The sequence below is a fragment of the Sus scrofa genome, chromosome 13 (assembly GCF_000003025.6).
Source record: "Sus scrofa isolate TJ Tabasco breed Duroc chromosome 13, Sscrofa11.1, whole genome shotgun sequence".
NCBI lineage: Eukaryota > Metazoa > Chordata > Mammalia > Artiodactyla > Suidae > Sus > Sus scrofa.
Window position 1 is genome coordinate 192505644 of NC_010455.5, and position 19837 is coordinate 192525480.

A 19837-nucleotide genomic window follows, 5' to 3' on the forward strand; every position below is an offset into this window, starting at 1 on the left:
CTGAGTGAGGTTAGAGATCGAACTTGTGTCCTCATGGACCCTATGACAGGTTCTTAACCCATTGAGCCACAACGGGAACTCCAGCAGCAGTTTGTTCTTGAAGATGCTTGAGAAAACTTCTCTCAGCTTTCCTCTGATACTTCTGTGAACTGCCTCTCTTGATTCAGCAAAGACCTGCTATTGCCAGTCAGCCCCCTGAAGGCAGCTGAGGACAGAGTGGCGGGTGCTCCCACGGCAGAGCAGTGGATTGGGTCCCAGGGTGGGGTTGCTGCCTGGTGCGTTGGGAAGAAATGCCCCAGTCGAGCTGCTGCCTGTTACCCACTCTAACCCTGGTCAGCTGCCCGTTAGTGGTGGTTTGTGGGGAGAGCAGAGGGCAAACCCATCACAGCTTGCCACCCTTGGAGTCTTTCAGAGCAGCACTGACACTTCTCTTTTTTACTAACACATTCTCCTGTCCCACGGAGGTTGTCCCGGTCACCCCATTAGCACCTTGTTAAAGCACTTTCCTGCGTATCATATTTTTTTTTGGTTTTGGCTCACGTAGGCGTATTGAAAGACAAGCAGTATTTCTTAGAGAGCTACCAGGCTGAACATTTGAGGATTCCGCTACTTGTCTGCAAAGTTTTGTTCAGACTAACGAAGCTCTCTGTGCTACTGTGTGTACCAAAGATGAGCAAAATTGCCTTCTGCATTCTTTCTGTCTCTAACTGGATGCATGAAAATAACCGAAGTAGGGTATACTGAAGATTTAACTCTGCAAGTCCAAAAATGGTAACGGCAAGACAGTTCTCCTGAGAGAAAGGGCTCCATAGTGAAGAATCATTTTATTTTCATGTTTTAGTGATACACCTCCTGAAGACTCTGATCCTCTGGCCTTTCCAGAATTAGAACAGCAGCTGCAGGTAAGGATGGTTCTAGAGTCTTTCTTCTTTCCTCCTTAGTTTCACAAAATACAGTGAGTGGAAAAGTGGCCTGATTGGGAAAGACTGACTTGGAGACAGAGTGGGGAAGCTTTCATGTCATCCAGGTTGGCATTTCTAGAGTTTCAAGGTCATGAAGCCTTCAGATAACATTCTCTGTCTGTTTATATCTGGCTATTATATGAGAATATCTAGGACTTAGGGTATAAATGGGCTGCTACTTCTAAGGAGTTCTGGACCCTGGAGATGGGATAGGTCCCTGCTCTTCTTGGCTGTGGATGTTTCTGGGCCATTGTAATTTTGCCCATTTTGGATGAGTGATTTAGTGATACACTGCAGAGACACTTATCACATATGGCAAGACTTCAGAATAATCTTCCTTTCTCTACTTCACCCCCACCTACCTCTCCCTAGGTCTCTGACAACTTTTAATAGAATGTTGTTATTATTGTTATTATTGTTTTAATTGGCCACACCTGACGCATACGGAAGTTCCTGGGCCAGGGATTGAATCTGCACTGCAGCTGCAGCAAAGCCAGATCCTTTAGCCCACTGCGCTGGGCCCAGGATTGAACCCACACCTCTGAAGCAACCTGAGCCACTGCAGTCATTTTCTTTACTGAGCCATAGAAGGAACCTCCCTAGAATGTAATTATTTTAAGTAAAGCCTTCTGCACACTGGGAGTTCCTGTTGTGGCACAGTAGAAAAGACTCTGACCAGTATCCATGAGGATGCAGGTTTGATTCCTGGCCTCTCTCATTGGGTCAGGGTCAGGGGTCAGGGGTCCGGCATTGCCATGAAGGTCAAAGACGCAGCTCAGATCTCACATTGCTGTACATTGCTGTGGCTGTGGTGTAGTCTGGCAGCTGTAGCTCTGATTCAACCCTTATTTCGGGAACTTCCAGATGCTGCGTGTGTGGCCCTAAAACAAACAAACATAAACCTTCTGCATACTGTCTGGTTTAACCCATGAAAAATATTTTGTGTGGAAAGTTTATGGATGGTCTATCAAAAATATCCCATTTTAATATACCAGAATTATTGGAAAGGACCTAATTTATGATACTTGAATTTTTTTTTAGATGGTGTATAGTGGTTCCAGAAAGGTGGCTTTAGGAAGATGTTCTGCCTAGAATACCTGGATGCTGCCTTGGGTCAGACATTCACCTGAGTGCTTCCTTTGCAGTCACATTAGACACATCTAATAGGGGTCTTCAGTCTTGTGCGCAGATGATTGCTTAGTTGAAGCGTTTTTTGTTTTTTGTTTTTTGTTTTTGTCTTTTCTAGGGCCGCTTCTCATGGCATGTGGAGGTTCCCAGGCTAGGGGTCCAATCGGAGCTGTAGCCGTCGGCCTACACCAGAGCCACAGCAATGGGGGATCCCAGCCTTGGGTAGATGAAAATCTACCCAAAACAACTCAAGTTGTTTCGGACCTTTTGGAAGAACCCTCCTCTCACCTCTGCAGTCTTGAGCATCATCCAGCCTTTCAACAAAAAGCCTGGCACAGAGCAATATCAGTAATGAAGAGATGACTGAAGCCTGTCCAGGAGGTGGGAGGGTTATACTGATGACGATAAAGCTGTCAAAAGACAGCATGGTCTTAAATTTCTTTTGCAGCTGGAGTTCTTCTGTGGTACAATGGGTTAAAGATCTGGCACCGTCACTGCAGTGGCTCAGGTTGCTCCTGTGGTGAGGGTTAGATCCCTGGTCCAGGAACTTCCACATTTCATGAGCAAAAAAAAAAAATGTCTTCTGGGAGTTCCCACCATGACTCAGGGGCAACAAGCCTGACTAGTATCCATGAGGAGGCTGGTTTGATCCCTGGCCTCGCTCAGTGGGTTAAGGATCTGGCATTTCCATGAGCTGTTGTCAGAGATACAGCTTGGATCTGGTGTTGCTGTGGCTGTGGTATAGGCTGGTGGCTGCAGCTCTTATTTGACCCCCAGCCTGGGAACTTCCAAATGCTGTGGGTTTGGCCCTAAAAAAAAAAATATATATTATGGATCATTAATTCTACTTTTTGGTATTGACGTGTTTTTTTTTTTTTTTTTTTTTTTTCCCTTTGGGAACATGAATGGGCCGCCCTGGTTGTGGGTCATTCTTCACAGGATTCAGAGCACCCCTGGCCATTATCCAAATAATTTTTCTGTTAAAGTCTTACAAGATCCATTTGACTTTAAGAACTTTATTTCCATGTGACATATGTTAGACATTAAGTCTATCTAATTATTTTATCCAATGAGACTATGTCTCTTCATTGAGTCAGGCAGCTGAGAGGCTGATTTCTGGCTCATGGGTTTTGATCACCCCACTTTCCACCCTAAAATACAGTTTTTTTTGTTTGTTTGTTTTGTTTGTTTGTTTTTTTTTTTGCCTGTTCACAAACAGAGAGAACATTTCCAGCACCACGACTAAAAGTATTTAAGTGCTTGTTTGTTGGGTGGAGATATGATTGAGTCTGTTACAAACATTTAGCAGTGGTCAAGCCATTTGGTTAGGGTTGCCTCTGTCTAAGGATGTTGTTGGTTACTTTATTCTACACACTCCAGGGCATGAGAACCTAAAAAACAAGACAGCAGAGATTGAGAGGGGAAAGATGACACAGAAAGCTACATCTACAACAGATTAGTTCCTGTCATGGCTCAGCAGTAACGATCTCAACTAGTGTCCATGAGGATTCAGGTTCGATCCCTGGCCTTGCTCAGTGGGTTAAAGACCTGGTGTCGCCGAGACTGTGGTGTAGGCCAGCAGCCGCAACTCGATTTGGCCCCTAGCCTGGGGACATCCATATGTCTCAGGTGCGGCCCTATAAAGGAAAAAAATAAAAATAAAAAATAAAAACAGATTCTTGTTTCCATGCTTTGGGTAGGCATATACATTTTAGCTGTTCTGCAGAAGTCTCTGTATTGAAAGCAATGAAAATGCTTTATGTATGAAAGGAACTATCCATTCCATGGAGCAATCTGTTTTGACACTAATAATGTGTGCTTTTATCACTAATAATGGCTCTTGGAATTTTCCTGAAAATCCCTCTACAGAAGAATAAAAGTAAAAGAATAAATAAAAGGTATATGAAGTGCCTGGTGGCTGTCACTATTTGCTTGAGGACAAACTGGCTCTTACTTATCTCTACTAGAGCCTTATAAACTTGTCTTTGAGGGAGCTCCCATTGTAGCTAAGTGGTGATGAACCCAACTAGTATCCACAAGGACTCGAGTTCGATCCCTGGCCTCTCTCAGTGGGTTAAGGATCTGGCGTTGCCGTGAGCTGCAGTGTAAGCTTTGGATGCAGCTTGGATCTGACATTGCTGTGGCTGTGGCGTAGGCCGGTGGCTACAGGTCTGATTCAACTCCTAGCCTGGGAACTTCCATATGTTGAGGGTATGGCCCTAAAGAGACAAAACAAAACAAAAACAAACTTGCCTTTGAAAAATAATTGATGGCAGGTGATTATTGCCATCCCGACTCTGCACATACTGAGGTTCAGATCCTACCCACACACACTGAGTACTGAGTACTAGTCAAGGGGTGCTTCCCTGCCAATGATCTCATTTGATCCTTGCAACAACTGTGGATGCTATTATGTCTCTGCTTTAGGGATAAGAAACATGAGGTCCAATTGTGGTCTACACACAGTCGCTAATTCACACTAGATCTCTGATTCTGAGTCTAGGTTTCCTTCATTCCTTTACAACTTTGGTGGAACCTATGGGCTGCTTAAATTATGTTGCTAGGTGGAGAGTTTTTGGTTTCTCATTTGCAGCGTTGCCATAATACGGTGATAGAACAGCCTTGTAAAATCTGTTCCGTCATATCCATTACACATCTCTCATAGTTTGTAAAATGCAACTATAAAGTACCTATTTGGTAGACACTCTATCACCAATTTGACCCGCAAGATTTTTCTCTCGCTTTGCCAAGAATGTGGACATGTTTGAGCATGTAATTCGTGGTGCTTCTATTTTCAAAGAAGCCAAAAAAAGCCTTGGGCGAGAATAACAGTGACAAACATTTCTCTTGATGTCTCTATTAATGCAAAATGTTAGGCAAGAAACCTTGGGGTCAGGTAGGTGTTAAAATGAACATCTCTTTATAGGCCTCAGCCCAGGGACAGGTGGTAGGTTGGTTCTATTTTGTGTGGCTTCCTTTCTTAGAACTTGGTTTCTAAATTCTCTGTGTCCATTAGGGGCAATATTTTGGTAGAGCTTATTTAGACCATGCAGTCAAAAGAAGGGAGGTCCAGTTTTATGTCCACTTGTAAGAATGAATGAAAAATCATCACTTTTATTTAGGCATCAATTTCCTTCTTTTTTTTAAATTTTTTTTTGTGGCTTAGCCCTCTGCATATGGAAGTCCCTGGGTCTGGATTGAACCAGAGCCACAGCAGTGACAATGCTGAATCCTTAATCACTAGGCCACCAGGGAACTCCAGTTTCTTTCTATTTGAAAAAGAGGCAGTGGAGTTCCCTGGTAGCTCAGCAGGTTAAGGATCTGGCATTGTCACTTCTGTGGCATGGGTTTGATCCCTGGCCTGGGAACTGCCACACGCTATGGTCATAAAAAGGGAAAAGTAAAAGAAAAAGAGGTAATGACTGACCTCCCTCTCTATTCTGAAGAATACAACTTTCCTTTAATTATCCCAGGGTCTAGGACCAACGCTGTATTAAAATTTAACTACATGTTAAATTTGGAGGTTTTTGTTTGACTTATAGATGATTCGAAGCTAAGCTTTGTGGTCTTAGGTAACCCAGATCAGGAGTTCCCGTTGTATTGCAGTGGTTAACAAATCCAACTAGGAACCATGAGGTTGTGGGTTTGATCCCTGGCCTTGCTCAGTGGGTTAAGGATCCAGCGTTGCTGTGAGCTGTGGTGTGGGCTGGCAGCTGTAGCTCTGATTAGACCCCTAGCCTGGGAACCTCCACATGCCACGAGTGCGGCCCTAAAAAGACAAAAGACAAAAAACCAAAACAAACAAACAAACAAAAGTAACCCAGATGGAAGAATATGTTTTTTTAATCAGGTGGAGAACATGCTAACGACTGGACTGTAATAAACTTGCCAAGGGAGTGACAATGACTGGGGCAGGGACAGTGCCATTAGGTTAGATTGATTTTGGATCTCAGCTCTACACTGACTAGTTTTGTGATTTGGGGCACATGTTTTTTTTTTTTTGTTTGTTTTTTGCTTTTTAGGGCTGCAACCGCAGCATATGGAAGTTCCCAGGCTAGGGGTCTAATTGGAGCTACAGTTGCCAGCCTACACCACAGCCACAGCCACAGCCACTTGGGATCCAACCCATGAAAACTACCTATACCACAGCTCACAGAAACACCAGATCCTTAACCCACTGAGTGAGGCCAGGGATCGAACCCACATCCTCATGGATCCTAGTTGGGTTCATTAACCACTGTGCCATGAAGGGAACTCCCAGAGCTTGTGGTTTTCTTCTACTAAACCTCACTTTTCTGATCTGCGAATCAGAGATAATATCTCACACATTTGTTGTGTGAATTAATTGTGATAAAGAATAGATCTAGCACAGTGCTTGGCAAAACCATTGCTCAGTTAATGTTTATTTCCTTCTCTAGTGAAATTATTTATTTTTTGGACACCCTTAGGCATATGGGGTTTCAGGGCCAGAGATCAGATCCATGCTTCAGTTCCACCTACGCCACAACTGTGGCAATGCCGGATCCTTAACCCACTGTGCCAGGCTGGGGATTGAACCTTCGCCTTAGTGGTCCCAGGACACCACCCATCCTGTTGTGCCACAGCCGGAACCTCGAAATCGTTTATTGAATGAAATATTGAAGTGCTAGTATCTCTGAAATGAGAGCAGCATCTCTTTGGATTTTTGAGTTAGAAGCAGAAGTGTTGATGTCCTCTTCTCTTTGAGCTTAAGGTGCTTGGAAAACCACATGCCTTTTTTTTTTTTTTTTTTTTTTGAACCAAATTGAGCAATCGTTTCAATCCCTCCTAAAGTTCTTGCATCTAATCTGAGGACAGTGACAGGTGTCTCCATGGTACACATTGAACTTGCTTTTTTCTCAGACAGAGTTTGGTAAGTCCAGAAACTGATGTCACCTCCACAAATAAACAGTTTGGTAGCTTCAGTTGTGTACTATAGTATCTTGTTATCCCAGCAGTCTCTCCAGAAACTTCTTTTAGGTCTTGCATCAGTGTATCACTTGATATCTGGGAAATGAGAAAGTTAGAAAACGGAGGAGTCTTAGCATTTCAGGATTCTGTGGCACTGGTCTTGAACATCCAGATACACAGTTAGGAAACAGCCCCATAGAAAACACTGAAAAAATGTATGCAGTTTTCTCTCTCACACACACTTGTTAAAAAGAAGTATCTTACAGTTGTTTTTTGGCAGCTGTGATCACATGGAAAACATATATTGATAACTTGAAACTTTACAGTGGCACCTCCACTTTTTTTTTCTTGAGAAGCTCAGTTCATTAGAATATGCATTTTTAGAAGTTATTTGGACATTCTTGAGTTATCTCTCCCTTTAATATTGCTTTCCCCACCCCCCCGGGGCATTTGGAAGTTCCGGGGCCAGGGATCAAACCCGAGCCACAGCAGTGTCAATGCCAGATCATTAACCCACTGAGTCTCCAGGGAACTCCTAATTATTGCTTACGTCGATAGAAATGATTTAAATATCCTTCATTCCATTATTATATAATGTATAAGATGTGCAGTATAATTATTACTAGTCCTGACTTTGACCATAATGTAGATACTATAGAAATGTCAGTTCTTAAAATATTTAAAAAATATTTACAATTCGGAAATAACAGAGTTTTCAAATGCAGCGGTTAGTGCCGACTGTGTTTTTTTTTTTTTCCATTTAGTTTTTTTTTTTTAAAAAAACATTATGCTTGTTCATTTGGTGACTTTAAAATGCAACATAAATTTAAACCAGACACCCCGATTCCCTCTCCCCCCAAATAAAGATAACACTGAGAATCAAGGAATAAATACAAAGTTTGCTCAGCAACCCGTAGAATATTTAGCTTCTTAAATATATCTTCTGTGTGGGAAGCTGGGAGAGGAAAATTAAATTCTTACATTTTTGAAGTGGATGGGGCCAGTAGTATTTGAAGAAGCCAAGTAGAAAACGGAAACGCTTAAGCTGGCTTTGCCCCTCGTGGATAGATACTTGGCTGGGTCCTTTCCCACGGGGCCCTTTCCAGAGGACAGAGTCCATTCTGGGAGGAGCTTGCTATAAACCGATGGCCTGGGCAGAGAGGAGTGGGGATGGCGTGGCTCAAGCTGGCATTCTTGGAACAGGAGCTTGTGGTTTCTCTCTTACTTCATCTTGTTAAATCCGTCCTGATGATTGGGATGGATACCAGAGATAGTAGTGGCTCACTCGCACTGCCTGGTAATTTAAAGCCCTTGCAAGCGCCATCCCAGGCAGCAGCAGGATGGGGTGGGGGGATGGAGGAAAGCGGGGTGAGGAGGAAGTTCCTCCTCCTGGGCTCTGACCTCATCCAAACCCCAATCTGTGTCTTGGGAAAATGTCTTTCACAGTTGGCTTGAGACACGGTTAAGGGAATGTCTTAGTTTAACCCTCTTAGAACCGGCTGTGTTGTGAATAGACCAGATACCGTGGCATCGAGTATATATGAAAAGCTGTTTTGTGATCCTACTGAGTTTGTGCTCTAGTGCCTACAGACTTCTTTCACCTTTTCATTTTCAAATAAAATATCTTTGGATTCCTTTTCTTCGGAATTCAGTATTACATTCTTTAAGCAAGAGTGTGTGCTGATGCATCCAAATCGTGGGAGGATGTGGGGTAATTGCAGAGAAAATAACTAGGAAACTTTCTCTTCCTGAAGTGAAAGGAAATTCACTATCAATGTAGAATTTCTTTATTGCTGGCTCATTCCCAGCACAGGATTATAAGTATGAAAATCTCTTGGATGAGAATAGTCAAAATCAAGCAATGAGAATTGAAATAAAAATAAAAGTGTTACAGATAAACAAAAAGGATTTGTTGTATAGCACAGAGAAATATATTCAATACTTTATAATGACCCATCATGGAAAAAAGTCTGAAAAAGAGCACATATATGTATACATATTATCAAATCACTTTGCTGTACACCTGAAACTAACACAATATTGTAAATCAGCTACATTGACATAACAGTATCAATTTTTTATTCTGAGACGTTAATAGATGTTTTTTCAACTGGTTATGGAGGCATTCTTTTAAGTTATTTTTTAGTTTTTAATGTGTGAACACATGTTGCATAGTATCTTAAATCCATGTACTGCTGATTAATTCATGAGTGCCAGTGTTTTAAATGTCACATGATGTAAGCCTACTAGTAGCTCCATTTTTAAAGCGGAAACCTAACTCTTGTGCTGGAATTTTAGGAATCTGTTTCCTCAAACACTTCATTCAGTGAACTGTTGGTTACACAGTGTCTCCATTTTGAGGGTTGATAAGAAGGTAAGAGACAGCCTTGGTGAGGATCTTATGGTACTTCACCCACCACACACACACACATTATATTATCAAACAAGGAGAGTGCGTTATGTTACACAGGACGCATCCTTCCTTACTCTGTAGTTCTACATTGTCTATCAGGTATAAAACTCAAATATTTTAATACTCTTATTCACCAGAAGTGCTGTTGAGATGACAACATTATGTGTTTGAAAAATTCTTTGATGAGTTTCCTGAGCTGGGGTAAACAGCCAATGATGTCAAATGCCTTCTAAGGACAGTGAATCCTGCTGACCAGAGGGCACGTTGATCTGTCCAGCAATGTTTGGGGTTAGTGGCAAATGGCTTCAAATTATAAAAGGGTGAGAAATGTTAAGTTCCTTGGGGAGAAATCTGAGAAGGACAGAAAGGTAGGGTGTGAATGCAGGGAGTCCTGGTAGCAGTGCTTAGAAGATAGGCTGGAGGCAGCAGAAGGATCCAGCGATAATTTTTTTTTTTTGCATCAATTTAAAGAATTTTTTTTTAAAAATTTATTGGGTAAGTATAGTTGATTTACAATGTTGTGTTAGTTTGGGGTGTACAGAAAAGTGAGTCAGTTATATATATGCATATATCCATTCTTTTTCAGATTCTTTTCCCCTATAGGTTATTACAGAGTATTGAGTGGAGTTCCCTGTGCCATGCAGTGGGTTTTTGTTAGTTACCTATTTTATACACAGTAGTGTGTATATGTTAATCTCAAAGTTCTAATTTATTCCTTCCCTCCACTTTTACCCTTTGGTCACCACAAGTTTGATTTTGAGATCTGTGAATCTGTTACTGTTTTATAAATAAGTTCACTTGCAACATATTTTCTTAGATTCCACATATAAGGGAGGTCATATGATACTGGTCTTTCTCTGCCTGACTTACTTCACTTAGTATAATAATCTCTAGGTCCATCCATGTTGCTGCAAATGGCACTATTTCATTCTTTTTTATGGCTGAGTAATATTCAATTGTATATATGTACCATATCTTCTTTATTCAGTCCTCTGTCAATGATGTTTAGTTTGCTTCCTTGTAAATGGGGCTACAACAAACATTGGGGTGCCTGTATCTTTTTGAACTATGGTTTTCTCCACATATAGCATTCACTTTTCTTTGTTGTAGTAAAAACACATGGCATAAATGTTCTCATCATAATCAATTTTAAGTGTACCATTAAGCAGTGTTTAGCATATTTATATTGTTGTGCAATCAATCTCCAGAACTTTTTCATCCTGCAGAGATGAACTTCTATCCCCATTAAACAGCAACTCCTCATTTATCCCACACCCCCATAGTCCCTGGCAACTGAGATAACTTTACAGTGTTGTGGAGGATTGTGCAATATAACTTCCCTCCTTGCTCAAGCAAATCTCTGTTGCTCTTTAATGCTTTCATGCAAAGTGGGAGAACTTGTAGTGGTTCTAAGTTACATGTCAGGCTGGGATGAAGACAGGACTGGTAGGAACCGGAGGCTGAAGTGACACCTGACATCCTTTTGCTTCCTGAAACACTTGAACACTAAGTATTTTTGACTTGTTCTTTTTTAGCTGGCACTACTTCTTAATTGTGGGCAATGGTGAAAATATTGTGATGATCATCTGCCGAGAGCATAAGAGGATAGTGAATATAGCCTGAACTACTCCCTACTCTCATGTCTCCTTAGCATGCTCATGTGACCTGCACGTAAGACCATCTTCAAATTTGCCATAATTGGAAACTCCCAATAAAATAAGAAGTCACAAGAACATTTCCTCCTTAATAAAAAGCATTGCAGGGTGGCAAGCCAAGAGGGGAGAAGAGGCTTTCTCTTCTTAAGAAAATTATCTTGGTAATTTTCAGTTTTCCTTTAAAGTATAGGAGCAAAATGCATTTCTCCCTTTTCATCTATATCCTCTTAGGCAGGCAAACATGGAGACCTAGAATCTTTTGCCAGTCACAGGTGACTGTGCTGAATTTGTGGTTCAGGTACCTCCATGTGGCAAGTTATGGGTTGACCTGAGTGTAGTTTATGAGTGTTCATAAGAACAGGAAATAGAATGCGTCGAGTCGTAGAGCTTTCCAGTATGCAAATCCTTTAACAGGGCATGGATGATTTAATAGCAGCTTGGCTAGGGTGCCAGAGGAAATTGTTTTCATTCTCCTTACTGTTACACCTGGTAATTTGCCAGTGTAACAGGTGAAAATTGATGAAGGAGTGGTGATTTCTAGGGCTGGAAGAGCCAGGAGTTCTGAATGCCTTTGGCAATGGCTTTATCTCATGCGATGAGTTTATACTGTCATACTCCTGGGCAGGACTTTTCAATTTATTTCACTACAGAAAGGACTAATGTTCTCAAAGTGTTTCCAACAGGCTGAGTTTATGCTGTGAATGTGTTTGTGAGTCAGTAGGGAAAGATGCTACATAATATAAACATTAGTAGATTTTCCATGGGTTAGAACACAACAGATGTTCCACATAAAGGTAAATTTCATCCACATTTATTGCAAATTTTATTCCTTTAGAATATCTCTGGGCACCGAAAAAAACTCAATTGGGAGAACGTTAGACTGAAGAAGAGCTCTACTCAGAGGCTTTGTGATAAATAGAAAGGGTCATCTTATTTATCAATCAGATTATATAGAATTTCATAGAACATTCTAGAATTTGTTTGCATCTTCGGTGGGGCCACTAAATATGACATGCAAAGAAATCTGTGTTCTTGAAGTATATAATGAGAGGTGCAAGTAGTAAGAAATTCATTAGTTTTCATTCACTCATGAAATTATTGTGATTATGGCTTAGTCAGACACATAGTTTACATGTATAGACTATCGTGAAAAAAGGATGAGACTGAAGAGCCTATTTAACAATTAAGTCATATTTCCAGGGATTATGTAACATTTTTCTATAAATAATTGAAAAGGGTGATAAAAAAGCTCTTTAAAAGACTGTTAACTAGTGTTTCTCAAAGTCATGCTTTTAACAACTTGTTGCTAATTAGAACTTAGAATTACAAACCTGGGGATAAATAGTTCTTTATTTTATTTTTAAATTTTTTGTCTTTCTGCTTTTTCTAGGGCGCTCCTGTTGCAAGGAGGTTCCCAGGCTAGGGGTCCAATCAGAGCTGTAGCCACTGGCCAATGCCAGAACCACAGCAACTCGGGATCCCAGCCGTGTCTGCAACCTACATCACAGCTCACGGCAACGTTGGATCCTTAACCCACTGAGCAAGGCCAGGGATCGAACCCACTACCCCATGGTTCCTAGTCGGATTTATTAACCACTGCACCACGATGGGAACTCCGATAGCTAGTTCTTTAACAACTCCTGGAAACAGGATTTTCAGCATGTTATGGTTAGAAAGGCTTGCATGCTGCCTTTGTTTCCCTTACAGATGGGAGAAAAGCAAAGACAGGAATCCTTGTTTTCTTTGGCCGCACACGTTATAAGCATCATTTTATATGGGTTTCCTATGGTTCATTAATCCTTGCAAGCATTATTTCCAGAACAGGTGGGATGCAGTTTTCAGAAGAGAGCCTTTCTCCTTGTCCTACTTCAGTCCCTAACATGAGGTTATGCCTCTGGGCTACAGGAACAGAAAGCAAGGGATGATTGAAACAGACAACTGACGAAATTCCCGTCTTGGCTCAGTGGTTAACGAATCCGACTAGAAACCATGAGGTTTCAGGATTCGATTCCTGGCCTTGCTCAGTAGGTTAAGGATCCGGCGTTGCTGTGAGCTGTGGTGTAGGTTACAGACGCGGCTCGGATCCCGCATTGCTGTGGCTCTGGCACAGGACCGTAGCTACAGCTCTGATTGGACCCCCTAGCCTGGGAACCTCCATACGCCTCGGGAGAGGCCCAAGAAATGGCAAAAAGACCAAAAAAAAAAAAAAAAAAAAGAAAAGAAAGAAAGAAACACACAACTGAAATATATCCCCAGCACTAATTCTCTAAGGCTGAATTTAAGATTTCTGGAGGAAAGTACAGAATTAGGAGGGACTTATTGTCACTGCAGTGTATGGCAGATAACTGACCTGTCTCATGGCTCTGACTTGGGCCCCACGAGTAACACTGGAAAATGGATGTGGGGGGGACCAGACTCCTTCTCTTCCGCTGGCCCAGTAGAGGCAGCAAAACCCTGCCCAGGGTTGACGGACAGGGCTCGTCTCCTGCAAAACATCTTCCTCTAAAGAACATCAGGAGAGTACGGTGGTTAGTCATCTATTACGAGGCAAGGAAATGGACTGATTTCTTCCTTTTGTTGTTTGCGAAGCCTCTGCCGCCTTGTCACGACTCCATGGAATCCATGCAGGTGTTCAAGCAGCACTGCCAAATAGCGGAAGAATACCGTGAGGTTAAAAAGGAAATCGCCCTGCTTGAGGAAAGAAAGTAAGTGCTGTTGCCTTGATCGCTCTGAACACGGGCTGCTGGTCCCGGAAGGGAGGGGACAGAAGGGGAGAGGGGGAGGGGAGGGGGGTTAGGCCCTGGGGGAAGGGGCAGGCTGAGCATGGGGGCAAGAGGGAGAGAGACAGGAGGGGACATGGGCTGACATTCTGTGGTTCAGAGGTTACAGCTAGGTCACGTTCGATTCTAGAAATGATCCAAAAGTAACTGCCGGATAACACGCTTTACAGAGCCATGAGAGGGACAGCAGGAGTGCTTCCTCCTCGAAAGTTAATTTTTTAATAAGCATTTTTTTTTTTTTTTAAGTTCAGGGAATTACAAAGCCCACCAAGAGCCGAGTGATGTTCCCATGAATGTCCCCAAAGACCCCCCCCTAAGCGCTTTATCTTGGGGTGAATTTTCATTAATACTTCAAAGGTGGAGTACCCAGATCAAGCAGAGAAGCCCCCGGGTGGCTCTTTGGGATAATGTCAGTGTATTAGCTGAGTAACTGCATTTTATAGCCACCTAAGTCCTGTGAGTTATTTATTTATTTATTTATTTAATTTACTTATTTATTTATTTATGTCTTTTTAGGGCCCCACCCATGGCATATGGAGGTTCCCAGGCTAAGGGTCGAATGGGAGTTACCAGCCTACACTGCAGCCACAGCAACTCGGCATCTGAGCCATGTCTGTGACCTACACCACAGCTCACGGCAGCACTGGATCCTTCACCCACTGAGCAGGCCAGGGAGCGCACCCAAGTGCTCATGGATACCAGTCGGGTTCATTACCACTGAGCCATGTCAGGAACTGCCACTAGTCGGGTTCTTCATCTGCTGAGCCACAACGGGAACTCCCTAAAACAATGTTTAAATGAATAGAATTAAATATATTTTGTTTTGAGAGATTTGTGAAATTCTTGAAACCTTTTGGAGACACCCCAGAATGGTGATTGGACAATATAGCACAGTGGCGAGCAGCATGGGTTTTTGGGTCAGACTTCTGCACTTAGTGTAAGTCCATAGTTAGCATGTTACAAATATTTTCTTACTTCCTTGTTCTGTTGTGCTTCAAACAAAGGTCGTACCTGGGCTTTTAAAGGGAATCGAAAGATGTTTATGAGGCCATCAGAAACACAACTTTTCTTTCATATATCTGAAGAGAAATTCTGTAGACTTTCTTTTTGGTGTAAGAGTTTTCATAAATGGGTTGGAATGCTCAGCTTGCACATTTACGCATAATCTGAGCCCCCCCAAAAAAAAATTTCATAAAGGAACTGAAGAAGCTTACTAATAATGTGACTGGTGATGGAGTTAAAGGTGGACTTGTGTAATTAGTAGCTTTTTTTTTGGTCTTTTTAGGGCTGCACACGAGGCATATGGAGGTTGCCAGGCTAGGGACTGAAACTGAGCTGTAGCTGCCGCCCATGCACAGCCACAGCAACACAGGATCTGAGCCACATCTGTGACCTGTACCATAGCTCACACCAATCCCAGATCCTTAACCCACTGAGCAAGGCCAGGGATCAAACCTGTGTCCTCATGGATACCAGTCAGATTCATTTCCGCTGAACCAGGATGGGAACTCCCCAGTAGCCTTTAAATGTTATCTTCCAGTGTGTGTTCGTGTGCGTGAGCTGTGGTATTGTAACAGGAAAAACAGCCCCAGCTAATTATGTACTTATTTGTAAACATTTTAGATTGAAGGTGATAGAGGACTTTGTTATTTAAATTGACCTCATATGTAGCTTTTCTGGGGGGCAATGGCAGATTTACCTACAAATTATATTTTATGAGTTTATATTTTTGTAGGTTGCATTCAAAAAATACACTAGGATAACAGCAGACTGATTCATTCGGTCTTTTAATGAAATATACTCCTACTGTTTCTGCAAAACTAATCTTACTTCCTCCCCAAACACATTTGAACTTTGGAGGTTTTTTTTTTTTTTAGGGCTGCACCACGGCATATGGATACTCCCAGGCTAGGGGTCCAATCAGAGCTACAGCTGCTGGCCTACGCCACAGCCACAGCCACATCAACGCCAGATCCGAGCAGCATCTGCAACCTACACCACAGCTTTCGGCAATGCTGGATTCTTAACCCACTGAGCGAGGCCAGGGATTGAACCCGAAACCTCATGGTTCCTAGTCAGATTCGTTTCTGATGCGCCATGATGGGAACTCCTGGAGTTTTCTTGAAACCATGATGTTGTCTTTTTTTTTTTTTTTTTCTTTTCTCCCTCAATAATTTGACTAGATGTGAGGCAAAGGCAAATTCTTTGATTATTTTTTCCTTCTTTTTTAATAAAGTCTCTCAGATTTCTTTTTCTTTAGTCCCACTTCTGCCATGTGGGATCAGGACCTGTTACTTCAAATCTTGGTCCATGTAATATTGTAACTGGTTTCCTGACTGTGGTTTCACATTGCTAGAGAAGAACATCCAGTTTTTGGCCTGGGTTGCAAGAGCTACCTTAGTACCTCTGTAGAATGTTTTAGCTCATCCTTCCTCCTCAGCTACATTGGCCTATTCACTTTTCCTGCCTTGACACCCCTGCTCACACTAGATTCTTCATTTAGAGTCTCCCATCATCCTCTTGGCTTATCCAGATGCTACCCGGGAGGAATTTAGCCTGGATCGCTGCCCCACCCATCCCATAGGGATCAGTGTTTTTCCTGGGTGAAAGAAAATTCACTGAAATTGCTTCCTGCGATATTTTTTGTAGGCTAATGTTATCGGTAGTTATTCACTGAGGTTTATGTCCTGTCTTTCTGACTGTGTCTACCTGGACAACCTTTAATATCTCTTTGTATCCCAGTCACTGCACAGGGAGCTGCACATGGGATGAAACACCAGGGGGCTGATTATAGGAGATAGTAATATCCTCTTCTTAATTCATTTTTTACTTGTAATTTGTATGGCCTGTATTTAAAACATGGAGTCAATATCAGCCATAAAGAATTGCTAAGATAAATTGTTGAAGTTGAAAGTATGCTTATTTATATTTACAAATAAATGAGGTTGGTCCTCCAAGGGTTATGGGTGATCTGTGTTTTCATTAACACTTTACTGAAGCAGAAATTCATTTTGCAACAGATATTTTCCTGAACAGTCTTTGTGTTGAAGCAAGAAAAATTGGGCCAAATGGATTTGAACCAAGTCAATTACATCTCCATTTTTTTTTTTTTTTGATCGTTTGGATGAAAATTTCTTCCCTGTCATTTAATAAAGTGTGGCCGATTATGTTACTTTTGGTGATCGGCTAGTGTAAGATAAACACACAGAGACACTAACCCAGGTATTTTATTTTGTTAATGAAGTATAGTTGATTTACAATGTTGTGTTAATTTCTGTTGTACAGCAAAGTGATTCAGTTAGACATATGTATACATCCTTTTATTCTTTTCCATTATGGTTTAATCTCAGAATTTTGAGTATAGTTCCCAGTGCTATATAGTAGGACCTTGTTGTTGGGTTAACCCAGGTATTTTAAAAGAGCATTTTAAAATATTGGAGCGCTATGGGCACAGGTTAAGCTGAACTTCTCTCTCATCTCCAGAGGGGGTCTCCCTGGATCCAGTTTGGAGAGAAGAAAGGCGAGTTGGTTATAATTATTATTTTAAATCATGTCTGTTGGTTGGTGGATAAAGAGAGTTAAATATTTTCTAGGATTACAAACTCAGCATGCAGTGAATTTAATTTAAAGAATGCTTCTGGTTTATTGACCAGCGATGTACAAAAGCTTGTTCTTACTTTCAAGGGAAAATTTTCTCTTCCCCATTAAAAAAAGAAAGACAATTGTATTGAAAACTTTAAAAAATCGCCAAGAATTCTGACATCTTTACAGAATTCATACTATCATTTTTGCCTTTTTTCTAGGCCTTTTGAATGTGAAGAGATATTTTTATATAATTGCATAGTTATTAACATAAAATGTGTACATGCTTTTTTTCAATCAATATTATACACATTTTTATATAGCATATGTGTTTTTTTTGGTATGTGATGGAAACTCATAGAAGTGAGGTATAGATATTTTATGGCATCTGAAATGTATCACTGAATTGTTTGAAAGTTTTTAAAGTACATGGTTAAACTACAGTTAGTTCAACAATTAGATTTACAGTTAGTAAAGGCTGCTTTGTGTTTATCTTGTTCAGAGGAGAAAGTATTACTCTGCTCTATGTACGAAAAATTTTGCTAGCTGCTGTGGTGTTCAAAAGACTGACTTAGAAGTCAGAAGAAGAGATAAATGCTCAAAAAAAATTGTGTTGTAAAAATGTTATATAACTTAAAAGGAATAATTCAGTGGTTTAAAAAATAATTCTGTGGTCTTTGGGAGACTCAGAGTTATGCAACCATGATCATGATTTTAGAACATTTTCATCGCCCAGGAAAGAAACCTCATACCCCTGAGAAATGACTCCCCAGTCCCTCCTCCCCCTCCGGGCCACTGGCAACCACTAATCTGCTTTCCATCCATGTGTTTTTGCCTATTCTGGGTATTTCAGATAAATGGAACCATGCAGTATGTGGTCTTTTGTGAGTGGCTTCTTTCACTAGCATAACATTATAGGTTTATCCCTGTCTTAGCACATTTCAGTGCAGGAAGACCTTGAAGATACTGCAGGTTTGGTTCCAAACCATGACAATAAAGCAAATATCACAACAGAGAATCACAATTTTTTTGTTTGTTTCTCAATGTATAGAAAAGCTATGTTTACACTATACTGTAATCTAGTAAGTGTGCAATAACATTATGTCTAAAAATGTATATATATATATATCCTAATTAAAAAACACTTTATTGGAGTTCCTGTTGTGGCTCAGCAGGTTAAGAATTCGACTGGTATCCATGAGGATGCAGGTTTGATCCCTGGCCATGCTCAGTGGGTTAAGGATCTGGCGTTGCTGTGAGCTTGGTGTAGGCTGGCAGCTACAGCCCCAGTTCAACCATGAGCTCAGGGAACTTCCATATGCTGCAGGTGCAACCCTAAAAAAGGAATAGAATAAAACAAAACAAAACACTTTATTGCTGAAAACTGTTAACCATCATTTGAGCCTTCAGTGAACTGTGGTCTTTTTGCAATAATAATATCAAAGATCCCTGCACACAGATCCCATTACAAATGTATTAACAGTGAAAAGTTTGAAATATTGTAAGAATTACCAAATGTGACACAGAGACACAAAATGCGCAAATGCTGTTGAAAAAATGGGCAGTAGACTTAATGCAGGTTTGCCAGAAACTTGTAATCTGTAAAAAATACGATATTTGCGAAGCACAATAAAGCAAAGGGAATAAAATAATTTCTTTTTATTGTCACATGATATTCCATTACATGGATATACCACATGTATGTATCCGTTTGTGAGTTGATGGACATTTGTATTGTTTGTACTTTTGGATATTGTGAATAATGCTGCTACAAACATTCATGTGTAGGTGTTTGTGTGGACACATCTTTTCAATTCACTTGGGTGTGTAGCTAGGAGTAGAATTGCTGGCTCATATAATAATTCAACATGTAACCTTTTGAAGAGCTGCCAGACTGTTTCTGAAGTGGCAGTACCATCATCAGAGAGAGATGTATGAAGATTCCAATTCTTACATCTTTTTCAACACTTATTATGTCTTTTTGATTATAGCCATGCTGGTGGGTGTAAAATGGTGTTGCTTTGTGGCATCAATTTACACTTGATAGCTAAAAATGCTGGACACCTTTTCGTGTGCTTTTTGACATTTCTGTGCCTTCTTAGAGAAATGTCCATTCAGACCCTTTGTTCATTTTTATTTATTATTTTCTGATTTATTTTTAAAAAATGTATTGGAGTATAGTTGATTTACAATGTTGGGTTAGTTTTGGGTGCATAGCAAAGTGAATCAGTTACATATGTATGTGTGTGTGCATATATGTGTATGCATTCTTTTTCAGGTTTTTTTCCCCATATGGGTTATTACAAAATATTGAGTAGAGTTCCCTATGGTATACAGTAGGTCCTTATTGTTTATCTATTTTATTTATTTATTGGCTGCCCCACGGCA

The 19837-nt window shown here is 41.0% G+C and overlaps 1 protein-coding gene across 3 annotated transcripts in view; it reads left to right on the top strand.

Moving 5' to 3' along the window:
* The window catches only part of MAP3K7CL (MAP3K7 C-terminal like), a 45890-nt gene that overhangs the window by 16707 nt on the left and 9346 nt on the right, over nt 1-19837 (top strand). For all 3 annotated transcript variants that reach the window (XM_021070880.1, XM_013982556.2, XM_021070881.1), the window contains 2 exons: nt 842-902; nt 13677-13792. In XM_021070880.1, the coding sequence (XP_020926539.1) occupies nt 13701-13792 (92 nt within the window). In that variant the 5' untranslated portion in view covers nt 842-902; nt 13677-13700. The remainder of the gene's footprint in view (nt 1-841; nt 903-13676; nt 13793-19837) is intronic.